The 23,892-nt window shown below is 39.8% G+C and overlaps 1 protein-coding gene across 8 annotated transcripts in view; it reads left to right on the top strand.

The window, feature by feature from the left end:
• GRIA3 (glutamate ionotropic receptor AMPA type subunit 3) overlaps window positions 1–23,892 on the top strand; it is a 276,246-nt gene that overhangs the window by 113,255 nt on the left and 139,099 nt on the right. For all 8 annotated transcript variants that reach the window (XR_012026557.1, XM_072817305.1, XM_072817306.1 and 5 more), the window contains one exon: window positions 19,894–20,081. Coding sequence is in view for 7 of the 8 variants with exons in the window: in XM_072817305.1 (XP_072673406.1) it covers window positions 19,894–20,081 (188 nt within the window). In the remaining variant the exon portion in view is untranslated. The remainder of the gene's footprint in view (window positions 1–19,893; window positions 20,082–23,892) is intronic.

Here is a 23,892-nt window from a genome sequence, read left to right as displayed (position 1 = left end):
CACGTCAAAAGAATGACTACATGATCTCTCTATTGTCTGTATCAGTTATATATCACAACATTTAGATTTTTCTACACATTTCCAAACATTTTTATACCAAGCATAAACCTCAAGACCTCAGAAGACATGTCTCCTGTATTCTGCTTGCCTAATTATTGGGGTTACTTACCCTCAGTGCCAATACTGCTTTTGAGTTGGACCATGAAAATCCATTTTTCGTAATTACCTTTTCCCCCGATGTGTCAAACGTCCTCTGTTTCCTTTCCATTCATCTTTTAAAATGGACATACATACCCTTCACACCAGGCTTCCCTGGGGGAAGTACAATTGGGGAAGTACAATTCTACAGAGGTGAATTTTTGTACGAATCTGAGAGGTGAGCATGGAGAGAGTCATGAGTCCAAACTGCACGAGAGATGGGCATAAAAAGTGGGGTGGTTTCACATTTCTTCTAGCATAGGCCTTTGTATTTAAATCCATTCCCATATCATGCTGATACATATTCAATTATAAAGCATAAAAAAGATTCCAAAATTAACTATAAGTGAATTTAAGTGTGGCATTCACACCTTAGATTCCCTGACCCTGTTGCAAATAATTCTGAAGAGTACATTTTAAAGAGCCGGTAGACAGAATGGCTGGAGCTGGGAGGCCAGGGGAAGCAGGGTTGGGTAGATTAAATGGTCTATTGAGACCTCCACTTGCTCTATCATTCTGTTAGGAGTCATTGATGTTAATGCTCTTGGACGATTCTGTGTGAATAAGGCAAATTGTAATAGACCCACAAATTGATCATTCAACAATCTGAGGTCTGTTTTGAAAGATGGCATTTAAGGTCTTTTTTTTTATTCATCCCTTGGGTACATGGATAATTCAAAGGCGAGTACTAGACATATCTGTTGGGTCTGTCTGAATAATTGGCCAGTTTGATCTTTAATATTATACAGTTACTACTCTAGCTTTATCTAAGGCTTTATGTATGTTTCCCTTTATGTCACCAGATCACAAATTGCTATCACATCACACATCAAATACAAGGCTCAGAGAGCAGAACAAGTGATGATTATGATTGTGTACTGGACACAATCTTCTCTAGTAGGAAGGAAGGGAGTAAACTCACATTTAGTGAGCACGTACTATGTGTCAAACACTGTGCTAAGAAATTTCACATACATCATCTAAAGTGTGTTGTATTTGGGAATCAACAAGTCCAACAACAAAATACTGATTCAAGAAGTACCAGCAGAATCCCAGAGGAGTTTGCCTTCCAGAGAGATACCAACATCCTTGGCCAACTGAAGATAGGATATTGAGAGGCTCAGGGAAAGATACATATCTTTTGAAATGATCACATTTCAAGCCGGCTCAATGTAGCTCGCTTAGCACTACAGACAGAGGAGGGAGGCCTGGGGGTGGACCCAAATACCCGTACCCACCAGGCTGTGCCCACATATCTGCCACCTGCAGATAACCCTGTCTTTGGCCCTGGGACACAGGCTGATCGCATACCATTTCCTAAAAAGAATTATCTTGTCTTGCTCCAGGGACTTTGGCAAAAGATTGGGGAGGAGGCTTTGTGTATCCTTTAGCAATCAAGTAAGGAGCTAATGCTCAAAGCTTGGAGCCAAGGGAAGTTTGTCCAAGTGCCTGACCTAGAAGGGCCATAACTTCACTTCTTTTCTAATTAGGATAATTAACCTCCCCTGCTTGTTCATTCTATTCCAATCCACAAAGCTTAAATTAAAATGGCACAGGGGACTGTCAGGCTCTAGGGACAGGAAACCATTTACAAGCCTTTCATTTTCATGCAACCACCATGAGGCAAAGTCAGGACAAAGTCCCCACAGCATCTTCACCCTGGAAACAACCTTGGGATGCCTTCAGGGCCACTTTCAGAATTTTCATCCATGTCAATATCCTATCAGCTAGCAAATTTTGCTGAGCTCCATAGAACTTGCTGACTAACTTGGAGTTGGTGTTGGGGGATACTCATAGGAGGTAGCATTTCTCTTTGTCTTGTCATGTGGGTTTTGTGGTTGGTTCAAGAACAAAAACTGGATGGCTTCAAGTTGATAGGATTTGATGTGGGATTTATGGAATTTGTTCTTTGGCAAAAACCACTGGAGGCAAAGCTTCAGGAGTATTTCAAAACCTGAAATAAAATAGCATATCAAAAAAAAAAAAAATAAAAAAAAAAAATAAAATAGCATATCACATAGGACAGAGACACGACTGAGGGGTAATGGTAATGCATTAACTCCCCATACCTCACCTCTGAGAGGGTTCAAGAGTTTCTCATCAAGTGTCTGCAGCTTCCATGCTGCCTAGGCAGATAGCTCTGGGTATAGTCCTCTGGATCTTTTTGTTCCTTGTTACTTACTATAGGACTCAGTCCAGGGTCTTCCTAAATGCAGCCCTTCACGCCTGTAGGGGGAGCCATTATGCTATATAGTCTTTCTGCCCAGAACTCTTTGGCTACTGCCCCTTGTGAGGCTCCATGGCCAATGGGAAAAGCAAGATGACAGAATAAGAGATGAGATTAGGCTGCCCATTTGGCCTGTGTAGTAAAGAGTACTTGCCAGCCCGATAATGCTAGGATTTTCACTGGGTCTGTCTTGGTTGGAACCTTGAAATATTCCCAGTAGATAAAGACCCTCACTTGCTACTCCATACGTCACAGAGCCACCAACATAAATTTCTCAGCATATTGTCAAGAAACTTGTCCTGGGCCTAGTTGGAGCAAGTGAGTCACTCTCCAGCCTTTGCCAATTCATACACTGGTCCCCTTCTAGCCGACCAACACTATTCATTTCCCATCTGTAACTTCCATCAAAGCCTAGGCTTTCCCTCCCTCTGAATCACCCATCTGTTAACCAGCCAAGGAGTGGTTCTCAGTAGATATATAATAATAATAATAACCAGTACTTCTTAAATTCTGATGTGCTTACAGATTATGGGGAGCTTGTTAAAAGGCAGATTCTGATTCATTTAAGTCTGGGGTGGGACCTGAGAGTCTGCATTTCTAACAAACAGCCTTGGTGCTGTCACTGTTGCTGGTCCATGAACCATACTTTAAGTAGCAAAGATGTCAATACATCATGTTTAGGGTCATCTATAATCTAAAATCGATATTCTGACCTAGGGGTCATACTTTAAGTAGCAAGAACATCTGCCATCTTCTGAATGAGTTCAACCCAACTGCGCTACTTGGAGTAAGAGGTAGTGACCTCTCTTCTTGGCAGCTAACAATAGCATCCTTTAATACTGAGGCTAAAATAATCCTCTAGTGTAACCAGAGCTGGGCAGAGGGTGTGGCAAATGTGGACCTTGGCATAGACCTGGGTTACTTGAATAAGCCTTCCTGGGCACCTGCCCAGCTTCCTGAAGCAAATCATGCAGGCCAAACTCATTTTGGGTCCAGCCACACCATTTATCGCGTCTCCTTTCACAGTGGATCTGGATGGCTGCTGCTGCCACATCACTCATGCTGTGATCTGCATCAGTGGTTAAGACAACGGAAGCAGCTACATCATCCAAGGCACAATCCATTTATTTCATGCTGAAAAAAACAATCTTCTATCCAAGTGAGGCCAGCTAAGCTGGGCAGTTGCCACAGCTTTGAGTTTATAGGAAATATGCCTTTTGTACTATTTAGCTCCTCAGTGGAGAGCAATGTACCCCTTGAGGAGGCCCCAGATGTCATTAGTGCATCAATACTGGGCTGGACAGAGCAAGCCCATTTCTTGTCTGAAGTGCAAGGTGTATAACTCCTGGAGTTGTTAAAACATAAATTTGCTGGAAAATGCTCTGTCTTGTTTCTCTCCTAAACTAATTCCTGAATCCTTTTCTCTTTAGCTTTGCTGCTGATTGTGTTCTTTATTCAAAATAAATCTTAAAGAACATTGTATTTGGCTTAGGGGATGCTCTATTACATTGATATTTGCAGAGCTAAACACTGCAGATGGGAAGATTCCCCTAAGAAGATTCCAGAGCATTATGATTATGTGGTTTTAAGCCAAAATATAAACATGTTTTATGGCCTAAGGAGGTTATCAAGCAATATTTTAAAACACATTGGCAAATTTAAGATGGCTTTAAAAGTAGGCCTACTTGAAGATCCAGAATGGTCCCATACCTACACTCTCCAGTAGCTGTGTGGGAGCAAGTGTTGCTGGACTGGCCCATTGCTAGCTCCAGTAGGATCTCCAAGCCAAAGAAATATTCATCATTAACTGTTTTCCTCTTGTCCACTGTCCCTGCTCTTCTATGCCAGTTGTTTAACTCTCATGGAGGGCTGAATAATACTTTAATCTGCATAGAACCCTACAACTCCACATCTCCTTCAAAATGATACATAGACCTACCACACTGGCCAATGGGATCAAATTTCCAGCCAAGAGGAACTCACTTAGCCATTTTGTTAAGTTCTGTCACTGAGCACTTTGCCTCAATGAGCACAGAAGCTTTTTGGGCATGGTTGACTAGTCCCTCCACTAACCCAATCATTATGATGACTAGCTACATGGTTCTTAATTAGATTCATTTTATTCAAATAAATTCCTTGCCAGTGCCTGTTCCCAGCAGTCCATCACTAGAGTCAGCATCTTAACTGTAAGTGATTCAGGGTTCTCCCTCTGTAAACCTTCCAGATTCTAGTTTGCTGAAGCACTCCTAAATTCAGCAATAGCCATATGGTTGTTTGTCATTTGCAACTCATTAACTCAGTTAGGTGGATCCCCTGGCTAAATGAAGCCCAGGCCATGACTTTGATGGCTGCTAGGGCCAATTACCCTCCTTCTCATCCAATGGGTTTCTACTTTTCCCTCTATCTTGGCCAGCCAACCTTCTTGGTAATCTGTGCCATGGGTGGCAAAAGAGGCTGGGCCTAATGGTAGGGCTAGCTTTGTTTGTACCTCTTAACTTCACACTCAGCATGAGCAAAAGTGTCCATTCCCAAGTGAAACACTAGATAGGAACAATGAGGATAAGTGAACAGAAATTTTTATAAAAATGTTTTCTCACTGTCCTCTTTCAGATTATCTTTCCTTTTCTCTAAGTCCTAGCCCCCCTGTCTATTAGCAGAATAGAATGTTCTTGATCTACCCTCTCCAAACTCTGACAGTACTTATGTATATAGTCCTTAAGGGACCCCTCAAAATAGAATATTGAAGAAACTGAGTCCCAGAATGGGAAAGGAACAACCACAATCTCACCCAGTTTAAAGAGCCTCTCAAGACTTTCTTAGAAGGTAAATCCTGGATTGCAAGCAAATGGAAACATTTATAATACTTCCTCTGAACTTTATCCCAGAGGCAAAGAAAAACTTTTGAAGGTTTTTTGAGAATGAGCATAGCTATTATGTAATCAAAAGAATGAGAATGTTAAAGCTGGTCTTCGTGAGCAGTTTGGACAGAAGGGGAAGGACAGTTTGCAGCAGCCCAAGCAAATACCAGTAATAATTTCAAGATAGCTGGTAGTCATGGGAATATAAAGAATGGTGAAGACACAGAAAGGATGAATTAATTTCACTTCATGTTTGCTTAGGGCAATGGAAAAGTCACAGATAATGCTCAGATTTGATAACTAGGAAATTTGACAGAAATAGGGAAGTCAGAAAAAAACAGCTGCTTTGGAGGCAGGGGGCATCTGATACAGTGTGAGAAATAAATACAGGCACAAGCAATGATAAAAACCACCCAGTCTAGTAACTGCAGCTCAACTCCAAAGGTGGTGATTAACTGATGAGCGATATGCCATTATCCAGACGACTCTGACTGTGTTCCTGTTAAGCATTCACCTATGGTTGATTGCACAGCATGCATCCTAGTGGGCCTGAAAAATCCCGGGGTGTCTCCAGGTAGTTATACAACAATGTGTTCTTTTGTTTTTTCTTTTTCTTTTCTCTTTCTTTCTTTTCCTTTTTTTTAAATAAATTTATTTTTTATTGGTGTTCAATTTACCAACATACAGAATAACACCTAGTGCTCAACCCATCAAGTGCCCCCCTCAGTGCCCGTCACCCATTCACCCCCACCCCCTTCCCTCCTCCCCTTCCACCACCCCTAGTTTGTTTCCCAGAGTTAGGAGTCTTTATGTTCTGTCTCCCTTTCTGATATTTCCCAGACATTTCTTCTCCCTTGTTCTAAAGCCCTCCTTGTCGTGTAGAAATACATAGAAAAATGTATGACTCCATAGTTCCTGAACAACTGCACATGTTGGAGTAATTTCAGCCACTGATGAGGAGAAAGGAGAGCATGAGTTTAGAAGCCCAACCTGGATATGGATCCCATCTCCAAAATTTACTAGTTATGTGCATTTATTTATAAGCACCTACCTCTCTGAGGCTCAATCTCCTCATCTGTTCATTGGGGATAACTACATATGCCTAGGATTGTTGGAAGGATTAGATGTAATAGTGTGTACAAGGGCTTAGCACAGTGCTGAGCCCAAATTAGGCATTCGAGAAACGTGAATTTATATTCCTATCCCAGACTTGACAGGACAAGTAAAAGCAGTTCAATTTAAAAACTGAAGAATGAGGGACACCTGCCTGGCTCAGCCCATTAAGAGTCCGACTCTTGGTTTTGGCTCAGGTCATGATCTCAGGGTTGTCAAGCCCCACATCGGGCTCTGTGCTCAGCATGGAGTATGTTTGAGATTCTTTCCTCCTCCTTCTCCTTCCCCCTCTGCTCCCCCCACTTGTGCTCTCTCTCTCTTCCTCTCTCTTTCAAATAAATAAATAAAGTCTATAAAATCTGAGGAATGAGAGTAAAAAATTTACACATGATAATCTGAAAGAAATCTACCGTTCCAGCAATGACTTAAAGGTGGCATTCACCCATAACCCTTGAAAGATAGTGGTCACCCTCTGTAGTCTAAAATTCTCAGACTAATAGAGGATGGATGTGAGAGCTTGGAACCTTCATTTCCCCACCATCTCAGCTAGGTGATCTGTTTGATGAGATATGTCTGGAACTGAGTTTTAACAGATGAGTGGCTTATGGGGGGAGTGAGGCTTTTCTAGGTATGGAGGGCAGCCAGAGTAAGTCATTAGAGATCAAAGATGCTATAGAAGGCTGGGCCTTGCCTGAGAACTGTGTGATTAGGCAAGATTAATTAAGCCACGAGTTTCAAAGCCCGTGTAGATTAGAATGGGCCCCAGAACCAAAGGGAAGTCTCGGCTAGATTTGAGGAGGAAGAGATGCTCCAATACACAAACTCCTGGAGTGCAGCCCTTAAGGAAGTCACTGAAGTCTTACAGGCAAAGTTACAGGGAATACCCACAATGATTTTCCTGCTGGATTTTAACTTTCACTCAATACCAAAATGAATTTTTTAAAAAATTTTATTTATTTATTCATGAGAGACACAGAGCGAGAGAGAGAGGCAGAGACACAGGCAGAGGGAGAAGCAGGCTCCATGCAGGGAGCCGGATATGGGACTCAATCCTGGGTCTCCAGGATCACCCCCTGGACTGAAGGCGGCGCTAAACTGCTGACCACCGGGGCTGCCCCAGAATGAATTTTTATCCAGAAAACACAGTAGAAACATCATTTCACATTAATATTGAAAGTTAAAACAAGAAATGGGTTGCAGTCATGGTCAAGTTGAAGAAATCATTTTCTCCCTCTGGACTTCAGTTTCTCATTTATACAATGAAGAGATTGGGACCATCACTAAATTCTGACTCATATTTGAGAATGCTAAGAGACTTAGGAGAATCCTGGCCATCTCAGACAACCTAACTTCTCTACAGTTCAGGCAAGATTCAACCACTGTTCCGGAAGCCCAAGGCCTGCGCAAGATGAAATACTAGCCTCACCCATACTGTTAAATCCACTGTTGTATCCCCATTGGAAAAACTCAGCTGAAAGAAAACAACTAATCAAAAATGAGTTGATCTTAGCGATGTTTTTATGTATGTGTTTCTTTTTTTTTTTTGTCTGAGAGGGCACATGCAAATCCTTACTTTACCTTGTAAATTCTGCACATTCCACTTTGGGTGTTTCCCAAGCAGTTTTGAGACCACAGGATTAAGTCAAAGGGAACTTTCTTTCCTCAAGGGAGAAGTATGCTCTCTGCTGTCTTTAGGACTGTATCTTTAGCCCCTCTGTATCCTCTAGGCAAAAGCTTGCCCTTAATATTACCTTTGACAGCCTTCCAATAGTATCAGGATCAAGAAATTTCTGCACTTCCAGGCAGAATAAGTGACAGTCCTTTCCAATCACATCCAAACTCCTTTCATCTTGACATAAATTTGCCTTGACTTTCCACCTCCTCTCTTTATTGCTGGTAGCCAGCACCCATGCCTCACCCCCAAAACTCGGGAATGTTAAGAGATTTGCCATAACCTTGCATTCTTAAAATTAAGAATGTCAAAAATGTTTTCAGAGAAGTCACTGTCCTGATAAGAAATCTTTTTCTTAATAGAATGCAGGCACATATTTTCTGAGCTTAAGTCCCACCTCGGTCAATCTACCTTATTTCTCCATAAGCACAGGCCACAGTGTAAACTATAAACTACTGTGTCCAAAGGGAAGCCCAGGATGTGGATGCTTAATACAAAATACACCCACTTCTGGGAACCCACTCAAAGTTCCTCCCCTGCCAAAGAAGGGATGGCAGAGTAAGGGGTTATCTTAATTGTGGCCACTAGGTTCTATTTGGAATAACTTGGGGAGAAAATAAACTGTGGCTGATTGGCAGCACTTCTTCCCTCAACCTGTAAGTGGGGCCCCCTTTCAATCATGTGTAAAGCGTTTCCACCACCACACAATCAGAGGTGGCAAGTGCATTATTTGGTTGACACCTATAGTCAGCTCTCCCCTAGCTGCCCATAAAGTACCTGCTAACACCCAGGCCACTCACCACTTGCTTTGCTAAGAGATTGTCACACGAGTACTGGAAATTACTGATTTCAAGATTAAAAGCCAAGTGAGGAAATGTTAAATAAGAAACCTATCAATGGGCACAATCAATCATCACATGACATCTTTTAAGTGCAGAGCAGTCCCCAGAACAGCTTTGAGATGACTTGGACCCTCTGTGAGTTTGCATTGCAGGCAGTGTATCCCAGGACAATTACCTAGATACCAAACAGAAACATGAAGTAATTGTGCTCAAGCATTGTAGTATCCATCCCCTTTAATCCAAATTGCAGTTGCCTTCTATTTTTTTTAGTTCTTTTTTTTAATTGAGGTAAAACTGGAATATAGCATTATGTAAGTTTCAGATATACAACATCAGTATCTCTGTGCACTACAAAGTGATCACAACTAAAAGTCTAGTTACCATCCATCACCATACAACTGACCCCTTTTGCTCTTTTTTGTCCATGCTCCACCCCCACTTCCCCTCTGGTAACCACCAATCCATTCTCTGTGTCTGTGAAATTGTTTTTGTTTTGTTTGTTCACTTGCTTCACTTTTTTTTTTAAAGATTCCATATATTAGTATCTTTCTCAATCTGACTTCTTACACTTAGCATAAGACCTTCGAGGTCCATCCATGTTGTTTCAGTGACAAGATTTCATTCTTTTTTATAGTTGAGTAATACTGTATCATATATATGAATATATGATGGAATACATATATATGGATATATATAGATACATATTTACATATGTGCACATATATACCATATCTTTTTTTTTTTTATGATAGTCACAGAGAGAGAGAGAGAGGCAGAGACACAGGCAGAGGGAGAAGCAGGCTCCATGCACCGGGAGCCCGATGTGGGATTCAATCCCGGGTCTCCAAGATCGCGCCCTGGGCCAAAGGCAGGCGCCAAACCGCTGCGCCACCCAGGGATCCCTACCATATCTTTTTTAAAAAGATTTTATTTATCTGGGAGAGAGAGTATGAACAGAGGGGAGGGGCAGGGGTGAGGGAGAAGCAGACTCCCTGCTGAGCAGTGAGCCCAACTTGGAGCTCGATTCCAGGACCCCGAGCTGAAGGCAGACGCTTAACTGAGCCACCCAGGCACCCCTATACCATATCTTTTTAATCCATTCATCCATTAATGGACATTTAGGTTGTTTCCATGTCTTGGCTGTCATACATAATGTTGCAGTGAACATAGGGGTGCATGTATCTTTTTGAATCAGGCTTTTTCTGTTTTTCAGATAAATACCCAGAAGTGGAATTACTGGATCATATGGTATTTCTATTTTTAATTTTTTGAGGAATTTCCATTCTGTTTTTCACAGTGGCTGAACCAATTTACATTCCCACCAACAGTGTATAAGGGTTCCTTTTCCTCTACATCCTCTCCAACACTTGTTGCTTGTGTCTTTTTTTTTTTTAAGATTTCATTTATTTATTTGAGGGAGAAAGAGAGAGAGAGAGAATTAAAGAGAGAAACTTGAGCAGAGGGATGGGCAGAGAGAGAGAGGGAGAGAATTCTGAAGCAGACTCCATGCCCACCACAGAGCCCAACTCAGGGTCTGATCTCACAACTCTGAGATCGCCACCTAAACTGAAATCAAGAGTTAGACGCTTAACCAACTGAGCCACCCAGGTGCCCTTTGTCTTTGATAATAGCTATTCTAACCTTCTAACCAGTTGAAGTGATATCTTATTGTGGTTTCAATTTGCATTTCCCTAAAAATTTGATGCTGAACATCTTTTCATGTGCCTGTTGTCCATCTGTATTCTTTGAAAAAATGTCTATTCAGATTCTCTGCTCATTTTTTAATCAGATTGTTTCATTTTATCAGTGATAAGTTGTATGAGTTCTTTATATATTTTGGATATTAATCCCTTATTGGATATACGATTTGCAAAAATCTTCTCGCATTCAGTAAGTTGCCTTTTCATTTTGATGATGGTTTCTTTCACTGTGCAGAAGCTTTTTAGTTTGATGTAATCCCATTTTTTAATTTTTGCTTTGGTTTCTTTATTATTATTTTTTATATCAGACCTTGTGTGGTTGAGGATCAGAAGGCTTTTTTTCTGGATGTTAAACAAATCTACTCCAGATGGTCTTCTAAATTTCCTCTCAGCTGACGATGCAAACCAAGTTTACTTTCACTCAACAACACTGATGTATCTATTTGATCATCATGCCTTCTCAGCTTATGATGAGAATAGAGCTTTGTAATTCACCAGCAGGGGACAAAGTGCATAATGAAGAATAGGATGAAAAAGAAAAATGAAAAAGCAGGATTACATGCACTGCCAGTTTCAGAACCAACTTTAAACTCGACAAGTAGTCAGTCAGTAGTTGCCGCTTCGAGTGGGATATTTGAGTATCAGAAATACCTCAGGCTGCCAAACAATACCTCGCGCTTACTATGTCCATTTCTCCATTAGAGTTTGCCTCTTTACTTTCAGGCTTTGATTCTAACTTAAAACATAAATCCTTCATGGAAGGGGTCACAATTAAGCTTTAATCTGTCATGGGCAGTCTAGTATGAGTAAAGGGGTTGATGTGGAGGGAGGATTTGCACTGGGAAAGAGGAAAAGGACATAGAACTGGGACACAGGGTTGGGGGGACACCTTCTATTCACTGACTCCCAAATTAGCTAAGGTCCCATCCTAATAATGCAGCTGCAAGGAAGACAAGATTTGCAAAGGGTCAGCTCTTAATTAAAGGGAAACTAAACCAAACACAATTATGAGGAAGAAAGACCTCAGGGAAATCTTAATTCACTAAGGGTAAATTGGGCCGGGCGTGGGTGAATATTTGTTTTTATCCTGTTCCACAAAATCCACAGACCGGCATCCATATGCAAACACAGAGGGGTTCTTGATCTTTCCATCTTGAGCTCCTCATACACAGAAGAGATTCTGCATTAGCATCTCAAATGTAGACAATCGCTATATCGATTTTGGTGAAAACCAAATGTGTTTAAATCAAATTCAAACAAAAACAAAAACAAAATGACAAAATGTGGATTCAGATGTTCTATAGGAATCTTTCCATGAATTCTCTTTAAAGAAAAGTACATTTGTGGGGTGCACCTGAGTGGCTCAGTCAGTTAAGCATCTGACTCTTGATTTCAGCTCAGGTCATGATCTCAAGGTCATGAGATAGAGCCCCCCCCTCCTGCTCTTCATACAGTGAGGAGCCTGCTTGAGGATTCTCTCTCTTCTACTCCTCCCTCTCGCTCTCCCCTCGCCCCTACCCCTACTCATGCTTTCTCTCCCTCTCTCTCTAAAATAAATAATTAAATGTCTTTTAAAAAAGAAAAGTACATTTGTAATATGAATAAACATACCCTGAAGTATTTGGGCTTGAGTTCAGATTTTTGAGTATCAGGTTACTTAGATATGACAAAATATAATTCAAAATAGCTGAATTGGGCTTCTCATCTCTCTCTTTTCTCTGTTTTTCTGCTCTTCACTTGTATCTCAGAAACCAACTTCATATTCCATATGTAGTTCTCCCATTCACTTACTTTGCCACCATATACAAGAAAAATCTGATATTCCATGAAGACCAAAGAAGTTGTACGAAATGAAGAGAGTGGTTCACATAAGTTTTGGGTTTAAAGCTCAGGTGAGCACTAGAGTAAGAGCAGAAGAGGGACACCTAGATGGCTCAGTAGTTGAACATCTGCCTTTGGCTCAGGTCGTGATCCCGGGGTCCCGGGATGGAGTCCCACATCGGCTCCCTGCATGGAGCCTGCTTCTCCCTCTGCCTGTGTCTCTGCCTCTCTCTCTGTGTCTCTCATGAATAAATAAATTAAAGTCTTTAAAAAAAAAGAGCAGAAGAGAAATTTTCATTTGCTTCCTTCCATCTCATATAATTTTTTGATGAACAAGGATATTAATTTCATAAAATGTTAAACTTCTGTTGATTAAAATATGTCACAGACAACATTAAATGTCAAATAAACTGAATTAAAATATATGTGATATATATTACAGACACTTAATATCTTTAATATATTAGGACTCTTATGAATCAATAAGAAAGCCATCAGGGTGCCTGGCTGGCTCAGTCAGTAGAGCATGCAACTCTTGATCTTGGGGTTGTGAGTTCAAGCCATATGTTGAGCATAAAGCCTACTTAAAATAATAATAAGGATAAAAATATTTTTTAGAAAAAATAAAAATAATTTTAAAAGAACACCATTAATATCACAGTAGAAATCTGAACAATGGAAATAAAGAGGAAATTATCAAAATAAAGAATAAACATGGACAAAATTTATATTCTTTTTTAAAAGTTTTTTTAAAGACCTTATTTGTTCATGAGACACACAGAGATAGAGAGAGAGAGAGAGGCAGAGACATAGGCAGAGGGAGAGGCAGGCTCTATGCAGGGAGCCTGATGTGGGACTCAATCCTGAGACTCCAGGATCAAGCCCTGAGCCGAAGGCAGACGCTCAACCACTGAGCCACCCAGGCTTCCAAAAAATTTCTTAAAATCATTAACTTAGTACTAACAATCAAAGAAATGCTAACAAGAAAGGGAATCTTTTTATATCCACCTATCAAATGGGCACATGTATTAGTCAATGCTAGCAAAGGGTCAGAGAGACAAGTACTCTTGTAACCTGCTGATGGGGACATAAAGTGATACAACCTTTCTGGAGGGCAATTTGGCAATATGTATGAATATGGAAATTATAATTATAATTTCCTATGGAAATAATTAGAGATGCTATATGAATGTTGTTATCCCAGCATTATTCATAACAGGGAGAGATTAGGAACAATTGAAATTTTCATATTGGGAAATGGCTAAATAAATATGTTTAAGGGCTGGAATACTATATAGCCATTAAAATCATGTTTGAAAACATTTAATAACATAAAACAGTGCTCAAGATATAATGTTAGCTTTTTAAAGATAGGACACAAATAGTACAATTCATTTTACTGAAAAAAAAGGAGAACACAATATATTTATATAAAATAAAATGGAAGAATATATCAAATGGTAATAGTGGTTATCCTTGAGAAGCAGAGTCACCTATACTTGTATTTTATTTTTTTTATTCTTTTCAGATGTCCAAAATGAGCATGTATTAATTTTATACTTAGAAAGAAAAACAAAGATGCTATCTCAGAAGAGGAAAAACATTTGTAAAGTGTTTTGAATACATTAGGGTCTGCTTCCTACATATTCATTGTTCCCAGATTCCTTATCTACCACAGAAAGAAGTGATTCATAACCCTGGCCTGAGCCTTCTTTTCTTGCCTTTGTAACTCTTTTGCTTATTTCTGGAGGTTATAGGTCCCTTCTTGGATCATGCTTTTCTTACCCAGAACCTTTCCACCAGTCATGAAGGAAAGAAACCTATTTCCATAGCTCCATCAGTTAAGTGTCCAACTCTTGATTTCAGCTCAGGTCATGATCTTAAGCTCCCGAGATTAAGCCCTACATTGGGCTCCTCACTCGGCAAGGAGTCTACTTGTCCCTCTCCCTCTGCCCTCTTGCTCTCTTTATCTCTCTCTCCTTCTCTCTCTCTCAAATAAATGAATAAAATCTTAAAAAGAAAGAAACAAACAAACAAGCCTTCTTCCCCATACCTCCTTGTATTACGTAGCCATTAGAATAGGTCAACAGTTCTCAACCCTGGTTGTACGTGAGAATCACCCAAGGAATTTAAAATAAAATAAAGCCCACATCCAGGGTGAGGCTGGGACATCCATTTTTAAAAACTTCCAACGTGTTTATAATGTGCAGCCAGAGTCAAGAGCCACAGAAGTAAGTAAAAATGCAGAAAAATAAAGTAATGCTTCCTTCAGCTGAATTCGGTTGAGTAACATAGGCAAGATGGACAGTGACCCCACACTCCACTGGCCTCTGAGATACCCACCAGCCACCAGCTGTTCATTTGTTAAATGCATCGCCTAAAGATCATAAAGCACATCACCAACTTTCAGAGCCAACATGTGAAAGACCTCATGAGATTGGCAGACCCTAAAACAATGCTCAACATTCCTTTTCCTTTCCTTCCAAACTGGCTTGTGTGAAGGACACTGCCAAGATGCAACTGTGTTAGCTGGAGGGGGTAACACATTAAGCCATGAGCCATTCTTACACTGGCACCTGGAAAAGGACAGAATGCTGAGAGAATGGGACAGAAGATGGGCAAGTTTATCATTCTGTTTTTAGATCAAATACTAAATTTGTTCAGCATGGAGCAGTTTTTCATTTCATTTGTATAGTGAACGAAATCCTGACCTTCTCTCCCCCTGTGAAAATTATTTTGACAATTGTAGATTTGAGATATTTTTGTATCTGCTGCCATCCCTGTCATGAGGTCAACCCAACAGTCGCAGATTGAATTCTCTGGGAGCAGCTTCTGAGATAGAGATCAGCATGCTAAAGTTTACTGGGGAGTATCTTCACTACCAACACTCATGGGAGAAAAAGAAGGAGCGGGTTTGGGCAGAAAGAAGGAGGAGCTGGTCTGTGGTGCTGTCTTAACAAGGTCTCTGCCTACCCATCAGGGAGCTCTGAGGTTGGGATGGCCCTTTAGAGTTACCCCTTCTGGGGTAAAGGGGTTGTGCCTTTGTACCCTGTAATAAGCAGTCACTGGATGCAGGCTGCTCTGGGAAGGGAGCATTACTTGAAGCTAGGCAGCTTTCTTCAGCCAACAACCTTCCCGGAAGCTGAAGGAAAAAGCCCTTTGGTGCTAAAAGGACATCTAATGGTATAGCACAGCATCCCACGCTAGCTTTTCCCACAATGGCTTCCTTGTTTAGCAAGAGTACCCCAAAGACCAGTCCAGTAGGATTGGATTGGTCATAGCTGGGGCCCAGTTCCTCATCCATGGTCACCTCGCCATCCCTATACTGTCGTGCTTCTACATTATCTGGGTTGAATGCAGATGACAATCCAGCGTTCACCCAGTTACCTATGTGGTAACTCCCAGTCTTTAAAATGAAGAAGAAAAGAAGGTGAACAGCAACAGTGGTCTGGAATCAAGATGAGAGAATTTGCTGCTCAAACAAAGTAGCTTTTCAGTATTGCAAAGTTGGGCATGCTAAAGCTCACACAGAGTGGAGGACAATTCTGAAGCTGCTAAAACAGCAGGCTTATTTTTACAAAGCCAAGGCTTTGTTAAGTACCTCACCTCCTACAAGCACCAACGCCTGCTTTTGCTCTGCCTCCAGTGACAAACTTTTCTTTTTTTTTTTTTCACCCTCAAGTCATATTTACTCTCTTTGGGAAGCTGCAACAGGCAACAGTCAAACTATAATAAATTAGGTACAAAAACAAATAAAACCTTTTGGAGGGGATTACTCATGGATATGTACTAAATTGAAGTGATCATTGCCCCCAGGGCTCTCAAGTACACAGCCACACGTTCAGGCAGACCCAGGGAAATTCTGCTTGGTAAAAGATACTGCAGGATGAAGCCACCGTTCTGACTTGCTTAGAAAAATATGAGCAAGGCTCATAGCCCAGGAGGCCCCAGACTCCAGCTCATTAAAAAGTCAGTGGATTTCTCTATTTAATTTTTGAGTAGCTAAGACATTCACATGATTCAAAGAACAAAAGTATAAAAAGATCTATAAAATCAGTGTTTGTTAAAAGGCCTCTTATTTGTGGCAGTAGGCAGCATGCAGAGCTGCACTCATCTGTCATCTGTGTCTTTGAAGAGCTTATGCTCTGAGAGGACAGCATAAGTCATATTTTTTAATCTTTATTGTTTTTGTACTTACAGAAAATAATACCTGCTTCTTGTAAAATAGTCAAACATTACATAAATAAGTTGTGGTGCAATGGATGTTCTTGGTAATCCTATACCTCAGAGATAACTACTGCCAATTCCTTTACATTCTTTGTGAGGTTTTTATTTACAAAAATAAAATTACATAGTATAAGTGCTAGTTGCAGCTTTTTTCTACATAAAAATATATTGCAGAAGTCCTTTCTTTTATCATATAGAGATTGGGCCATCTTTTTAACAGCAGCATAGCATTCCAAGTGTCTGGATTATAACTTTTTAACAAGTTTTATTTGGATTTTTTGAACAACTGTCATACAGTGCTACTTTACTGCTTGTAACTGACTTCCCTTGCATTTAAGTCTACTCCTCTCTAGAGAAATGAATGACAAGTCAGTTATGGAAGCTTCAGGAGGGAGGAGAGTATCCACAAAGGTCTATATGTAGCAGAAAGAGACATGCAGATATAGTTGCCTTGAGCAGGTAACAATGAGAGTACTGGATAAATGTGCAAAACCATCTTCCAGGTTTGAGCGAATATAAAAATACAGGAGAGGTACAGACTGGTATGAGGTGAGGGATTAAAGAAAGGGAGACAAAAGCAGGTTAGAATGGAATGAATATTGATACATGGATGGTGAGTCCTTATGTAGCAAAGTTTTTATGGAGAGAACCAACATGCTTTAGTCGAATCCAAGCTTGGTGTCAGTTAACAAAATAACGTGGCGATTTAAAAATATTAGCAATCCTAGGCTGCCAAAATAATAGCCCATATCAAAGGAGGCAATAATCCCATTGTCATCCATACCAGTCAGATCACATCTGATCTATCTGGGTCAATAAAACATTGATAAAATATCCATAAGGGAGATACAGAACAGTATGGGAAACTATCACTATGTCATAAAAGTAACTGTTGTAGGATTGGGACATCTTTAGTCTGAAGAAAAGAAAAATAAGAGGAGATATGTTACCTGTCATTAAAAAATATGGACTGTCACATGGTAAAGGGATTAAACTTGTCTGGGTCACCCTAAGTGGTGGAATAGGACTAGCAAATAGAAATGATAAGAATGTAGATTTTTGACTCAATACACAAAAATACTTGTCTTTTGCTAAAGGGTCTTTTAAAAAGTTTAAACATATCAGAGACTCCCTGATGTCATTTCCTTTCCATTATTATTCAGCCAATACTTTCTTCATAGATAGTATAGAAGTAAAATCCAATCTAGGCCTTGCTGAATTTCATAAATTCTTAATTAGGAGGATTCAAAATAATGAGACCTTATTGTACACTGCTTAAGAAAGATTTTCAAATACTTTAATCTCCTTCTTCCTGTTTATTTCTTAATCCCATGCTTTGGCCCCACCGTGTACCCTCAACTCCCACTGAAGCACAGAGAACACAGAAAACCCACACGAAAATGTAAATCTGAGAAATAAATATGCGTGATTGGTTTAAAAAGAGTAAGAATTAACATTTAAAGCAATGGTAATTTACTCTGATCTGTAATTTTGAGCTCCTGTGCTGAAATTGCTCATTTGGAAATTACCAAGTGCTTGGGTCTCATTTGTGATCTTCTTCCTGCATACACCCAGCACACAAAGGAGTGATAATGACCGGCTGAGTCACTGCTGCCATCTCCCTGAAGCGTGCTCTCCAAATGTCAATACCATTTTCTATGGTGCAATGACGAAGATTCCCAACCATAGCTTGCTTACACTACAGGATGGGCCCTGGAATGTGTTCAAAGGGCACCATGATTTTCCTCCATCCTCTATTGCTCCAGTGACCAAATGGTCATGCCACAGATCATTCTGGCTTTGCAAATCACTCCCATTACCCATCTCCATTTGTTATTGCCTAAATATAAATGGAAAACAATTCAAATTTATGGGAAGAAGAGAGCTGCTTTTGACCATATCCCAATAAAATGATGTCTGTACTTGATGAGATTATACTCAGATTATGGATTCCTACCAGAAGCAAAAATATAGATATAATATTAGAGATGTAAGTACTCTAAAAGACCAATACACAAAAACGCTGTGCTATTTTGTGGCTCATACTTTAAGATACACTGTTCTTCCCAGCTTCTCAAACCCTACCTCCAAAAAGATTATCCAGAACTCAAGCATCACATCTTTATTGTCTTTCCCATTCAGCATAGGGTGTTAGTAGTTAATAGTTGTCAGATGTAAATTGACTAAAAAGGAATGAAGGATCCCTGGTAAATTTAATTAAGAAAGGGGAAAAACTCAGGAAGACTTAACATGATTGAACATTTTCATAATGTTGGGATCAAAGCACCAGCATGATATCTTTGTTATAGGCTGTCTTTTTTCAAGTTTTCCTAGTTATTTTGTGTCAGGTTTTCTTAGTTATTTTTCTTAGGAAACATAATTTATCTTGTTGGATAGTGACATCCATGTAAGAATCAGCCATGTTATAAGGTTCTATCTCTATTGAAGCTATGTCTTGTTCTGAAGAATGTTTAGTGGAAGATGAAAGACATGAACTGCAACAGGAAACATTGAGGCCAGAAACAAGGAAAAAACTTTGGCATTCATTCCATAGGTGTTTTGATAATGCATGTCAATCAAAACAGTTAGGGGGATCCCTGGGTGGCACAGCGGTTTGGCGCCTGCCTTTGGCCCAGGGCACAATCCTGGAGACCCGGGATCGAATCCCACGTCGGGCTCCCGGTACATGGAGCCTGCTTCTCCCTTGCCTGTGTCTCTGCCTCTCTCTCTCTCTCTCTCTCTCTCTCTCTCTCTGTGTGTGTGTGTGTGACTATCATAAAAAAAAAGTTAGGTACTATAATTCAGCTGTGGTTACTTAAGTGTAGTCCTGATAAATGACCAACCTGGTGCCTACAAGTTGTAGAATCTTTCCTTAAAGCAAGATGGAGGATGCTGAGTGGCTCAGTTGGTTAAGCATCTGCCTTCAGCTCAGGTCATGATCCCAGGATCCTGGGATAGAGACCTGCATTGGGCTCTGCTCAGCGAGGAGTCTGCTTCTGCCCCTCTCCCTTGACCCAAATAAATAAATAAATAAAATATTTAAAAAAATAAAGCAAGATAGTGTTGCCGATTATCTGGATGGTTAAGACTGGGGTCATGAGTAAGCCTGCTTTCCACAGTGGATAAGATTGATTCAAAGGGACCCAATGGACTGTATCAAAAATAAGCAGAACCTTTAATACCTACAGGAAGAGTTTAAAAAGAAAAACATCATCGCTGTTCTTCCTTCTTTCAGGATTTTCCATTCTCCAAGCGATTATGGAAGCAGCAGTGCAAAACAACTGGCAAGTGACAGCCAGGTCTGTGGGAAACATAAAGGACGTCCAAGAATTCCGGCGCATCATTGAAGAAATGGACAGGAGGCAGGAAAAGCGATACCTGATTGACTGTGAAGTTGAAAGGATTAACACAATTTTGGAACAGGTATGTTTGAGATTTATGCCACCCCCCAGCCAACACGTTAAATCATCAACCACAGGCAGCTCCCATATGTGCTAATAAATTAAGTTAGCCAATAGACTAGATGGGCCAACAGTATTTGATAGTCTCTCTAATCTTTTTTCCTCCTCAGTGGCTGCAGAAAAAAAAAAGAAAAGAAAATGTAAGCTGTTGAAAATTGCATACTGTGATTAATCTGGAAGTCTCTGCAATTTAATGCTACCTATCAGATAAACACACTCTTCTACACCTCCTTTTCATAGATCGCTGACTGCTTCAAAGTAATCCCCTTCCTTTTCCATAACTTCCTCCCAGTAGGAAACAGACAAGGGATTAGGCAGGGCAGAAGGGAAGGGTTTTGTTTCAGGGCGTAGTTGCAGAGTGTCAAGGCAAAAAACATCCCACCAGTTCCAGAGAGAGAGACAGAGAGAATGTGTACATGTAACTTAGACCCTTTTGTAAGTAAGATGGCATATGAAAAAAATGTTTATGGTTTTAAAAATGTGAGCAAATTGAAAAGGAATTAAAGTGGGGGAAAAATATAATTCAGTGGGCCAAAAGGTATTCATTACTAAGCTCAGATATTTAAATCTAAGACTAAAAAATATTAGAAGAAATGTTTCACCCTAAGCCAGATGGATACTCTGTTTGGAGTAAAGAGTCAAATTGAAATGTGGTGAAAGTTTATTATTTTCCTTAGAAATCTCAATTTTCCAGTTAATAACAAAGTGCCTCTGCTGCCATAAACAAAACTGTAGGGGAAATATTTCCATTCTAATGCGATCCCAGTGTACCTAAAGGCCAAAACAGCTTCAGAGATTGAAATTATAGTGAGCAGCCATTGCCTAGGAGAGCTCTTTTATAGCAAATTAAATATTAACAATTTGTCAGATATGCCCCCCATAAGAAGAGAAAGCAAAAAAAAAATAGGGAAGGGAAGAGGAGGAGAGAGGAGAAAGAGAGGGAAAGGGAGAGAGGGAGAAAGAAAGAAAGGAAGGAAGAGAGAAATCGCTGACCCTGCATTGTGGAGACACAAAGCCGTCCCCTTCCTGAGGATGGCATCACCTCTAGTGAATCACATCTCACATGAAATCTAGAGCATAGCCTGACTAAATCAGATTTCCCAACTAACATTCTCTTGAGCTGCCCAAATGATCCACCCCTCCCTTCTTTAAAAAAAAAAAAAAGCCTTTGATTTTCTTAGATCTTGAAAGTGAAGAATCAGGTCAGTGATGCTGGTGTATGTACTACATGCCCTCTAAAATTTTATACCAAAATAGCCTTTTAGTGGGTGACCTACTTAATAGCCTAAAGCACAGGAACATCCTCCTTGTTGCACTTTGTTTTCCTTCTTTTGTGTCAGGAACTTTGGCTTCTCGAATATCTCAAATTCTGTTAAATCTTCTGGGTTTTTTAGGGTCTTACACCGGAGTCTGGGATTTTTCAGCATGATGTAATAGAAAGTGCAGTGGGTAGAGCTCTGAATTTTATGTAGCTATGAGATCTTGGACAATTAAAATATCTATGCCTCAGTTTTCTTATCTGCATAATGGGGAAAATAAAATTTGCTCTGTTTTACGTGATTGGTATAATTGCTCCAAGAAACATAAACTGCTATTGAAAAAAAAAAAAAAAAACTCGGGCAGCCCGGGTGGCTCAGTGGTTTAGCGCCGCCTTCAGCCCAGGGCCTGATCCTGGAGACCCAGGATCGAGTCCCATGTGGGGTTCCCTGCATGGAGCCTGCTTCTCCCTTTGCCTGTGTCTCTGCTTCTCTCTGTGTCTCCAATTAATAAATGAAATCTTTAAAAAAAGAAAAATTAAAAAAAACCTCATTATTACCAAACCCTCTCAGGAAATCTAAACTAACATTATTTTAAAAACCCATTCTCTTTTCATGTATCACATTCTATCTTCCTTTCTTCTATATGTCCATTCACAATATCCCTCAAAATACTTTCTATACAATTTTTCAGGGAACATTGTTCAAAAAAAAGTTTTAGCAACATCCAGGTAAGGCTAAAGAGTTCATTTCACTTATTCTTTTTCCCTCTTTCAAAGAATTGTTATAGAACTATCAACTCATGATTGTTTGCTCTGCTATTTAAGGAATCTCTCCTAGGCCATAAGTACTATGAAGTAGGGGCCACATTTGTCTTGTTCATAGTTATATCTTCAGTGTCCAATAGAGTACCTGGCACATAGTGTTGGACCGATGGGTGGATGAATGGACAGATGAATGAATGAATATTGATCAAGTACATTTCAGTAAGTTCCACTGTGATTTTGCTATGCTTCCATCGAAGGGCAAAAAAGTACCTGCAGCCACATGATACTTATTAAAATATATTAAAGCACACATTTCTCAAAGGTTTAAGATGGTGGCTCTCTGCTCAAACCTATTCTGATGATATCATGAATTTGTCATCATTTATTTTTTATGTAAAAATAGATTTCTCACTAAACAAATTATTTAAATTAAACCACAGATTCAACATGATGTTTCTTTAGAGGAAACATTTTTTTAATGAACTGAATGCTAACATACAGAGATATCACTCTCTCATTGGTTCCTAACTATTCTTTTGACAAACTTATCCTAATTCACTATACAGATCCTGGTTAGAATGATGACATTTATAGTTCAATCAGTATCAAGTTCTTATAAAAGATGCCCTATCCAAACTGAGTGGGAAAAATTAGAGAGAGAGAGAGAGAGAGACAAACCATGAGAGACTCCTAACTCTGAAAAACAAAGGGTTGCAGAAGGGGAGGTGGGTGGGGGGATGAGGTAACTGGGGACAGACACTAAGGAAGGCACTTGATGGGATGTGCATTGGGTGTTATACTATATGTTGACAAATTGAATAATAAATAAATAAATAAATAAATAAATAAATAAATAAATAATAAATAAATAAATAAATAAAAGATGCCCCTATCCTCCAAAGGTGTTTTCAACTTTGGAGGTTGAGGTTATTTTCATAGAAGGAAACCTCTATAGTCTCCCACAAAATGATACTTCATGTCACACAGTCTGAAGTAGAAGAGCCTGTTACACCACTATAATGCTATTCCCTACAGATTTGATTTTTGGCATAAAGTTCATCTTGTACTCTATATCTGATGGGTGTGAATGAAAATACATCAATATGGTGCAATTTTTCAAATATAAAGTTTTTCAATATAATGTTATATAGCATAACCTCCCCCATTTCATGATATAGGTTCTAATTTCCCTGTGAATGTTCAGTTAGAGGGTGAATATAAATTCTTCTAACATTCCTTCCCAAAGCTCTTTTTTGAACTCCTTCCAACTTTCAGATTACAGCAGAAAGACTCAAATGAGGTACTAATATCTCTCTTTAACAGTTAAACTACAAGGAAAATATTCCAAACTTACAGCTCTAAGAATTAACATAGAAAAAGAGCTAGAGACAGATGAAAGAAACCATGAGAGATTGTCAGAGTTCACAGAGAATATTTAGAAACTGTAAATGTTGGATCTAAAAATGAAGAAACATTTTCTATAGGAAGATTTGGGTATACTAGGATGAATGAACCACTGACCTGACCTGATATAGCATTCCTATTGCCATATTGTGTGCATGAGGCCCTCCCTCCCCATTGGTGGACAGCTGCCTTAATGCAATGACCAATCTAAACATTCACTTTTGAAAAGGTTGCCTCTTGTGGACTTTCCTACCTATGACAGAATAGATCCTCCATCCCAGTAGCACATACTTGTGGATTGCTTTTGAAAATCAGGTCCCACAAAAGGATATGCCTCTGTTGAACA

The sequence above is a fragment of the Canis lupus genome, chromosome X (genome assembly GCF_048164855.1).
Source record: "Canis lupus baileyi chromosome X, mCanLup2.hap1, whole genome shotgun sequence".
Taxonomy (NCBI): domain Eukaryota; kingdom Metazoa; phylum Chordata; class Mammalia; order Carnivora; family Canidae; genus Canis; species Canis lupus.
The sequence above is the reverse complement of the archived record's forward strand: the minus strand, read 5'-3'. Positions and strand labels throughout refer to the sequence as shown.